This window comes from Ochotona princeps, chromosome 17, assembly GCF_030435755.1.
Source record: "Ochotona princeps isolate mOchPri1 chromosome 17, mOchPri1.hap1, whole genome shotgun sequence".
Classification (NCBI taxonomy): Eukaryota; Metazoa; Chordata; class Mammalia; order Lagomorpha; family Ochotonidae; genus Ochotona; species Ochotona princeps.
The window spans coordinates 27,103,235-27,112,787 of record NC_080848.1 but is presented as its reverse complement, the minus strand read 5'-3'; the positions used below and the strand labels follow the sequence as shown (position 1 = coordinate 27,112,787).

At 50.2% G+C, this 9,553-nt stretch overlaps 1 protein-coding gene across 1 annotated transcript in view; it reads left to right on the top strand.

Annotated features, from left to right (window-relative positions):
• Positions 1 to 370: 370 nt before the first annotated feature.
• Positions 371 to 9,553, top strand: part of HSF5 (heat shock transcription factor 5) — a 50,950-nt gene continuing 41,767 nt past the window's right edge. The window contains exons 1-2 of the mRNA XM_004590984.3: positions 371 to 1,072; positions 8,898 to 9,272. Of these exons, the coding sequence (XP_004591041.2) occupies positions 490 to 1,072; positions 8,898 to 9,272 (958 nt within the window). The 5' untranslated portion in view covers positions 371 to 489. The remainder of the gene's footprint in view (positions 1,073 to 8,897; positions 9,273 to 9,553) is intronic.

Below are 9,553 nucleotides of genomic sequence, written 5' to 3'. Positions count from 1 at the left end.
GTTTAGTTGGGAAAGCCGGGGGAACGCGATGCAGGTGAGGAAGACGGGGTTAAGGCCCCTTGTTCCCCAGAATGACGGGCAGTGTCCCAACCAGCACATACTTTATGCATTCCAAAGCCCCTGCTTCGTATTCCACGGTGGATAACTGGACTGCTTTCTTTGCATGGTTTAGAACTCGCTGGTGGCCAGCGCTGCCCGGCCATGGGGACCCCCGAGGCAGGAGGCAGGCAGGCGCGTGGCCTGGTCCCACGCGGTCCCCCAGGGGGCGGGCAGGCTCGCGCCCCGCTGGCCTCGCGCGGCGGGAACTCGAGGCCCCATTGGCCGCCCTGGAAGGCGCAGTAGGGACTCGTGCGCCAACGGTCCCGGGTCGCGGCAACCGGGGGTCTGGCAGGAGGGGGCAGGGCGAAGCGAAGGCCGGGGGGATCGAGAACGGGGTGGGAGAGCCAGGCTCGGCGGGGTGAGGCCCAGGCCCAGGCCCGGGCGGGGGCAATGGAGGAGGCGCTGCTCTCCACCCCCATCAACCCCAACAACTTCCCAGCCAAGCTGTGGCGGTTGGTGAACAGCCCCCGGTACCGCTCGATCCGCTGGGACGGCCGCGGCGAGGGGCTGCTCATCGACCAGCCGCTCTTCGAGGCCGAACTCCTCAGCCCTCCCGGGCCAGGGGCCGGGGCCGGTGGCAGTGCCGGGGCTGCCGGGACTGAACCTGAGCTCTTCAAAACCACCAACTTCACCAGCTTCATCCGGCAGCTCAACCTCTACGGCTTCCGCAAGGTGGTGCTGGGTGGCCCGGGCACGGCGGGGCCTGGGCCTGGGGGCGGCGGGCCGGCTGGCGACGGGCCGCTCCACCATTTCCACAGCCCGCACTTCCGCCGCGACCAGCCGCAGCTGCTGGTGCACCTCAAGAGGCTCACCAGCGCCAACAAGGCCAAGCTGGCGGCCGGCCTGGAGGTGCCCTGCCGCCCACCCAACCGCTTCCAGAGGCTCCTTATCACCTCGGCCTCTGCCTCCACCTCCCCGCTGCAGCAGCAGGAGCCGCCGCCACCGGCCGCGGGGCCCCGGCCCGAGCCTCACGGTGAGTCTGGGCCGCCCCGGGTGGGGGTGGGGGTGGGGGCACAAGGGCGCCCGGGAGCAACCGCCACGGCAGGGGGCCTTGCCGCGCACGTCCTCGCCGCTCCTGAGGTGTTCGAAGGCACCAGGGAATCCTTTTCCACCTTGTGCCCGAGAATTGGGGCATCCTCAGCTCCCACTTTGTCACCAGCGAGGGCCACTAAGACCTCCCTCTTTAAGCATTTCTCCCCTGCTCAAAGTCTGCTTTCTACCCATCCGGGAATGTGTGGAATATGTTGCTTGTGTTAGAGCCCTGATTCTGAGAGAAGCCCACAAGGGTCTCCTTTGATCCCTCGGGAAGTCACCACACAGTGGGACGAGGCGGTGAGGAACGTAGGACATTATGCCGACATTATTCCAACCAGGACCCTCAAAGAGACCTGCCTCCCTCCAGCTGTTGCCACAGCTCAGTGGCCTGAGGAAGATATATGGCAGTGGTCAGTTTGAAGATTCCAAGCGCAAAAATACGGGTTTATCACATTCACAGCAAAACAATTTCTTTGTTGCAACTAGTTGGAGCTTTACCTAAGGTGTTAGTGGCAGCTAAGACAAAAGTTTTCCTCACAACTGTCCGATTTTAGTTTAATAAGAATTTTTGCAAGTTCACATTTACAGTAAGCCTTTAGAGTTTTCATTGTTGGCTACAACCTTTTAGTATAAGAAAGAAAGAAAGAAAGAGAAAAAGCTTAGTAACTTAAGAAACTCTGTGATAGTGTGAATCATCTTGGGGACTTGAGTCATTTCCCCTGTACCAATGGAGTGAGGGGATGATGTCCCCTTTCTCTGAAGGGTGACTAGTAGGGCGTGGTCAGTGAAGGAAATGACCGGACATTATAAGGACAGTTCACTCTTCACCTTCAGGTAGGAGAGTAGCAGACGCATTTCCAGCGTGTTAACTTGGGTTTAATATAAAGAAGTCTGGGTTGGTTTTGAGTTACAGGGAAAAATGTAAATATACTAGTAAAATAACACAGTGTTCAACTTAACCTAGACCTGGGATTGGGAATGACACTGTCCTTTGCTTATTTGGGGAACTTAGAAGATAAGGACTAGGCTGTGTGTCTGTGGCATTTGGAAGATAAGGAGTTAGAGTTCTAGCAACAAGTTGGAAACATAGCAGTAATGTTCTAAAGGGATTCTAAAGGAATATTAAAGTGCTTCCATGTAATGGTCATTGTCTGGTGGGAAATTTTATGGCGAAATGCAGTGGAGGCAGTTTGATGGGAGGCATTAGGCAGAATCTGGCACCCCCCGTTTTTTTTTTCTGATTTTTATATATTCAGCTTATATATATATCTACATATATATGGAGAAAAGATGGGAAAATGTGTTATTGGGAGAAAAAAAAAATCAGTCTCACAGGTTGAGACAGAGAGAGAGAGAGAACTTCTCTCTGCTGATTCTCTCCTCAGATGGCTGGAATAGTCCAAGCTGGGCAAGGAGGGAGCCAGAAACTTCCTCCAGGTCTCCCACATGTGTGGCAGAGTTTCAGACACATTGCTTTTCCCAGGCCCTTAATAGGAGCTGGATCAGAAGTGGAGCAGCTAGAATACAAGCCAGGGCCTATATAGGAGGCCAGCATCTCAGGCAGCAGTTTTACTGGCTATACCTCAGTGCCAGCCCGCAGAATAACCACTGAAAACAAAGAAACTTGCCTACATACACACACAAACCAATTCTTGCTCACTTTTTTCTCTTCACTGATTTTTTAAAAAATTATTTATTTTTATTGGAAAGGCAGATATACAGAGAAAAAGAGATACAGAGAAAAAGATCTTAGGTCAGCTTGTTCACTCCTCAAGTGGCCGCAATGGCCAGCGCTGAGCCGATTCAAAGCCAGGAGCCAGGAGCCTCTTTCGGTCTCCCACATGGGTGCAGGGTCCCAAGACTTTGGGCATCCTCAACTGCTTTCCTAGGCCACAGGCAGGGAGCTGGATGGGAAGTAGAGTAGCCAAGATTAGAACCAGCATCCATATGAGATCCCAGCACATGTGAGGTGAGGACTTCAGCCACTAGGCTAACTGTGCCAGGCTCTAATTTTTGTAATTTTCTTCAAAGATTTTTTTTTTTTTTTTCTATTTGAAAGACAAGACTTCTGAGAGAAAGAGAGGAAGAGAGACACCATTTGCCGGTTCACTCTCCAAATGGCTGCTAGAGTTGGGCTGATCTGAACGAGAAGCTAAGAGTTTCTTTCCAGTTTCCCTTGTGAGTGCAAGAACCCAAGAGTCTGCTGCTTTCCCAGGCCACAAGCAGGGAGCTGCCTCAACATGGAGTAGCCAGGATTTAAACTGGCACCTATGTGGGATCCTGGCACCACAGGCAGAGGCTTAGCGTACTAGACCATGGCACTCACACTCCTCTCCTCCCTGCTTTTCTCCCAAACCAATTTACACCCTTCACCTCTCTTAAACTCAATTGCATTCTTTCTTTCTTTCTTTTTTTTTTTTTAAAGATTTATTCATTTTATTACAGCCAGATATACACAGAGGAGGAGAGACAGAGAGGAAGATCTTCGTCTGATGATTCACTCCCCAAGTGAGCCGCAATGGGCCAATGCGTGCCGATCCGAAGCTGGGAACCTGGAACCTCTTCCGGGTCTCCCACGCGGGTGCAGGGTCCCAAAGCATTGGGCCGTCCTCAACTGCCTTCCCAGGCCACAAGCAGGGAGCTGGATGGGAAGTGGAGCTGCCGGGATTAGAACCGGTGCCCATGTGGGATCCCGGGACTTTCAAAGCGAGGACTTTAGCTGCTAGGCCATGCCACCGGGCCCAGCATTCTTTCTTTTTTACGATTTATTTATTTTTATTGGAAAGTCAGATATACAGAGAGAAGGAGAGACAGAGGAAGATCGTCTGTCCTATGATTCACTCCTCAAGTGGTTGCATCAGTTGGAGCTGAGCTGATCTGAAGCTAGAACCTGGAGCTTCTTCTCATTCTCCTATGCAGATGTAGGGTCCCAAAGCTTTGGGCCGTCCTCTACTGTTTTCCCAGGTCACAAGCAGGGAGCTGGATGGGAAGCTGGGCTGCCAGGATTAGAACTGGCACCCATATGAGATCCCGGTGTATGTGAGGTGAGGACTTTAATCACTAGGTTACCACACCAGGCCCTCAACCCAGTTGTATTCTCAGGATAGGGCTCTTTAGGTGCTGTCTAGAATCTGAATTCACTTACAGTTAAGATGGTCAGAATTTTAAGCAATGTTGATGAAAGTATCAATTTATGCCTTTTTGGTATACATATATTCCCCTGTTATTCCGTGTGTTTGTGTATGCAGAGGTGTGTCAGTTGTGTGGTTCACTAGGTAATTATGTTACTGGCTCAAGTGGAATGTGTTCTTTTGTCACTTCAAGAATACTGGCAGGGGAGGGGCCAGATAAGTTTGTCCCTAGGGCTTGGACTGATGGACCTCAGGGCAGTGTGACGGCAGCTGGGGGCATCTAAGCCAGATCGGACTCAGTGCTTGGGGCCATAGCACCAGCCACTGCTGTCAAGCAGTGGGTGGATTCACGGTTTGTGGGAGGCCACAGTACCAACTGGTGCTGGGCTTTACCTGATGGCCACTTGGCAGCGAGCTCTAGGCTCTTGAGGGTGTGGAATTACTGCCTAGGGACATCCATGATTAAGGCCACTGTATATGTATTGCTGGAGTGCAGCTCCAGCAGAGTTAGGAACTTGAGAAGGGTGCAGGGAGTAGGCATAAAGAGGAAGGAAAAGGACCACTACAATTTCAGGATCATAATGGACAAATGCAAGAAAGCTGTCCGCTTTATTTATACAGAAACCCTCAGGAGCTCTGGCACAGACTTTTGAGGTCAGGGTCAAGTGGGTGTATCCAAGAATAATTCTGCCTTTGTTTCACCTAAAAACTCTCAATAGAAGTTCTCAATAGATGGTGCATATCAATCAATAACACATTCCTACTGCAATCCTCATTCTACAAGTTAATCTTGAATCAGTTAAGGGAGGAAATGCATGACAAAAAAAGGGGGAATCTGAAGATCAAGGATGGTCAAATGGGGGCAGCAGAGACAGAGACAGCATGAATAATAAAAGGCCCTTTTGCAGTTATCAGCAACATTAACCTCCAAGCTCAGATTTGATAGTAAAAAACCAATTCCTCAGCAGCAAACAATGCCTGAATAGATTACAGAATTCTTCAGCAGGGTGGTCCAGTGTCCATGCAAAGGAAGGTTGGACTGCCTTCAGGTGGTTTGTAGAGACATCCACTGTGCCCTGCCATGCAATGGGAAATTCCTTGTGGCCCTGCCTGCAATGGAACATTCACACCCACTGCAGGCTCAGACCCCAGCACACGTACGTCAGAAATGATTTCTGAGGGACTCCCAATGGCAAGGTTATTGTACTTGCAGGTAAGCGAAGGGACTGAGACCTGGTGGTTTGAAGGGGTCCACATCCAGAAGATGTGTATGGGTCAGACTGATAACACCATCCCACATAGGAGTCCTGAGTTGAGCTTGTTAGCATGGAACATTGCTGACCACTCAATGCCAATTCACGCGAAAGCTGGGGCTTGGGACCTAACAGGGTTATATCCTAGTACCGGACTGAATGTTGGAATAGGAGATGGGTCACACTAGGCAAGATTGTGTCACCAACCAGCACATGAGAGAACCAGGTCCAGGAGTAGATTCTGTGGAGGATGTCTGGGCCAAACCCTGTGAAATACAAATCCTGCTGATTAGCTCAAGAGTTGGGTGATGATGGGCTGAGCTTGGTGTCACCATGGAACCTGCCATCACTCATGGGTGCAGGGCCTGAGAATAGTCTGGGCAGATCCAGGCTGCAGCACCCACATGTGCATCTCAAAACAGTGTGTCAGGCGGGCTGGGCCACAATTTTCACCAGCTCATACTAAGACTGGGATGGACGGGGAGGCCATACTGGGCAATGGCCTAGCACCCACTGGCATGCATAAGATCTGGGTCTTGGAGTGGGCCAACTGAGAGAAAGCATCAAAGGGTGGCCTGAGTCATTGGGACAAGCACCCCCTTTGGGAGACCCAAGAGATGCTCCTGGCTCTAGGTATCAAATTGGCCCAACTTCAGCTATTACAGCCTTTTGAGGAGTAAACCAAAAATTAGGACATCTCTTTCTGTGTCTTCACTTCTGCCCGTCGACCTGATCTTCCTTTCCAATAACAATTAAATGGTTAAAAAAAAAAGACTGAATAGAAAATTACTAAGAAGTAGTATACACATTGAAAAATCAGGGTCAGTTAAATTGAGGTAAAAGCTAAGATGGGTAAATCATCTGAGAAAGGCTGTTAAAACTGAATATTTGATTTTACATCTGATTTAATATTAAGGTTTGGCCACTTTTTTTCCCCAAAATTTATTTTATTTATGTTGAAAGTGAGAGTTACAGGACATGGCACAGTAGCCTAGTGGCTAAAGTCCTTGCCTGGCATGCACCAGGATCCTATATGGGTACCGCTTCCCATCCAACTCCCTGCTTGTGGCCTGCACAAGCCTTGGGACCCTGCACCTGCATGGGGAGACCAGGAAGAAGAATGTGGGAAACTCCCCTAGTGGATCATAGCTCCCATTGATGAGTATGTGGTCCAGGCCTGGAGGTAAGGCAAGTTAGGCAAGGTAGCCCCAGCTGTTGGCAAATGTGTGGGTTGGTTTTGGAAGGGGTAGACTGGACAGGGCTGAGCAAATCTTAGCTCACTGGCAAGTGCAGAAACCAGGTTGGAGTACAGCTCCTGCTGGGCTAGGCTGGCACACCTACTGAATTGCATGAGCCAGGGATGGGAGCAGATTGAGCAGGGCCAGGTTCTAGCCCCCGCCAGCGAGAGGTGGGACTGGGTGTAAGGAGTTATTTGAATATCCCACCCTGGACCCAGCACCATTTCTTCTTCCTCACAGCTCAAGAACTTCACGCCAATCCAGCCATCCACCAATCAGATGTAACCCAGCATTTCACCTGAGAATTCCACCCCAGTCTTCCAACCCCTTCCGCAACCCCAACCACTCACCAATCATCCTTAGGCATTAACCTGCAGGCACCAATCCCCTGGGGCCTGCCCTCAATCCCTCCCAATCCTCGCCCCCCCCACACCTTGCAGACAAAAAGGCCCCCAGGTGCTGCTCTGTCTCTCTTCTCTCTCTTCTCCTTCTGGCCTCCCTTCCCGCCCTCCCCTTCCCCTTTTTCTCTCCACCACCTCCACCCCATTCCTGCCCCACTGGAATAAACTTCCCAAGATACCTCGTTGCGTCTGGTGTTTTCAGCTCACGGTAAAGAACCAGGTTGTGGGAATTAGCTGCGCGTAATAATATCATAATATCATATGAACTAGAACTTAACCTTCTTAAATAACTAACACTGGGGGCAGGCCAGGTAAGGCCAGGCTACAGCATCCAAAGGCAAAGACCAAGACAGGTGAGGGAATATGCCAAGCTTGGTCAAAGCAACCACTGGCACATGCAAGATCTGTGGCTGGGAACAGACCTGGTTGGGGAGTTAAGAGGATACCTTGTCTGGGTTGTAGTTCCCACTGGTGAGTATAAAGGTGAGAGTGGGCGCTGCTATCTGGTCTGGGTATGGTTGCAGTGTCCCTTGCCACAAGTGTGAACTGGGTCTGGGGTGCGTCAGACTGGGCTAGACTCCAGCACCCACTGGTGCTCTTGAATACCAGAGTATGTGTAGGACAGGCTAGGTTAGGTCACTGCCCCTACTGAGCCATGTGTGAGCTGTGTCTGGGTATGAACCAGGCTTGGCTGGGCTGTAACACCCAACAGTAGAAACTGGAACGGGTGAGGGCCAGACAGGAAAGGCCACTGTTCCTGCTAGGACAGGAGGTAGACTAAGTAGGGCTAGTTCATGGAGCCACCAGTGGGTGTGAGATCTGGTATTGGGAAAGGTTCTGATGGAGGAGCTTGAGAAACTGCTCTGTCAGGACACACTCCCTGCCGGTGAGTGCAAGAACCGCAATAGGGAGCAGCCCAGAAGAGGCCAGGTAATGGTATCCACAGGCATACATTTGGTGCAGGCCAGGGGCGAACCAGGCTGGGCTATTTCATATCACCTGCTGGTGAATCTGAGCACCAGAATGGAGTGTGGTAAGGCCGGATTGGGTCACAACACAACCCAGTTCACATGAGGGCTGGGACTGGGGGCTGGCTGGGCAGAGTTCTAGTTTTTACATTATTATGGTATTATGCGCAGCTAATTCCCGCAGCCTGGTTCTTTACCGTGGGCGAAAACACCAGACACAACGAGGTATCTTAGGAGGTTTATTCCAGTGAGGCAAGAATGGGTTGGAAGCTCCAGGTTCCTGGTTTCAATATCAGCTCAGCTCCTGCCATTGTGGCCAGTTGGGGAGTGATCTTTTCTGTCCACCTCTCCTCTCTGTATATCTGACTTTCCAATAAAAATAAATACATCTTTTTTTTTAAAAAGTAACAGTTACAGAGAGACAGAGAAAGAAAGAAAAATCTTGTATTTACTAGGTCACTCCCATGGTTGCAATAAGACGTGGACCAGTGACCATATTAGGTGCTGGCATCCCAGGTATTGGCTTACTATTATTACTGTGCCACAGTGCTGCCCACCCCATCCCGTCTTTACTTTAACTCTTTGGACATCCATATTGAGAACCAAACCATAGTTTGTTTCTTATTTCAGCATTATATGTGTGACTTAATATTCTGGATTGTGAACTTTAAAAAATATGACTGATAAGAAGTGTTTTTTAAATAATCTGTGGCTTGATATGCCTGGTGGTGTAATATAAAATTAGTAAATATGCTTTTCTTCTTTTATGCAGGACCAGTGGCTGTTGGACAATTTCACCGGTCATTCCGGCGAGATAGTTTGTCTCCTTACTCCTATGTAACAACATCATCCCACAACCACAGTACTTTCCCTCTGAAAGGTTTAGATCGGACCCCGATTCCTTCTAGAACATGGCAGAACTCCCTTGGAATGCACCCTGGACAAGTGGAGACGTCTCCCACTTTTTCAGATAAAGGAGTTCCATTTCCTGTACTGCAGAGGTTTCCAACTGAGGTTACCTACACACTGCACCCCAGCAACACATCTGTACATGTTCAACAAGGTCCTCAAACCATGGTCAACTCCTCCCAAAAATACAGTAACTACACGCCCTCAGCGCAGTACTCCCAAGCCTACTATCCAACAGGTAGGAGACGTTGGAGTTCACTGGCTTTCTGTTAAGGTAGTTTATAATGAGCACTTACACTTAAAAAAAAAAAAGATTATCAAATTTCTCTTTGTGTTTTAAAGATTTATTTTAATTGGAAAGGTAGATATACAGGGAGCAAGATCCATCCACTGATTCGCTCCCCAAGTGGCCGCAGGGGCTGGAGATGAGCCAATCCAAAGCCAGGAGCCTGGAACCTCTTCCGGGTCTCCCACGCGGGTGCAGGGTCCCAATGCATTGGGCCGTCCTCAACTGCCCTC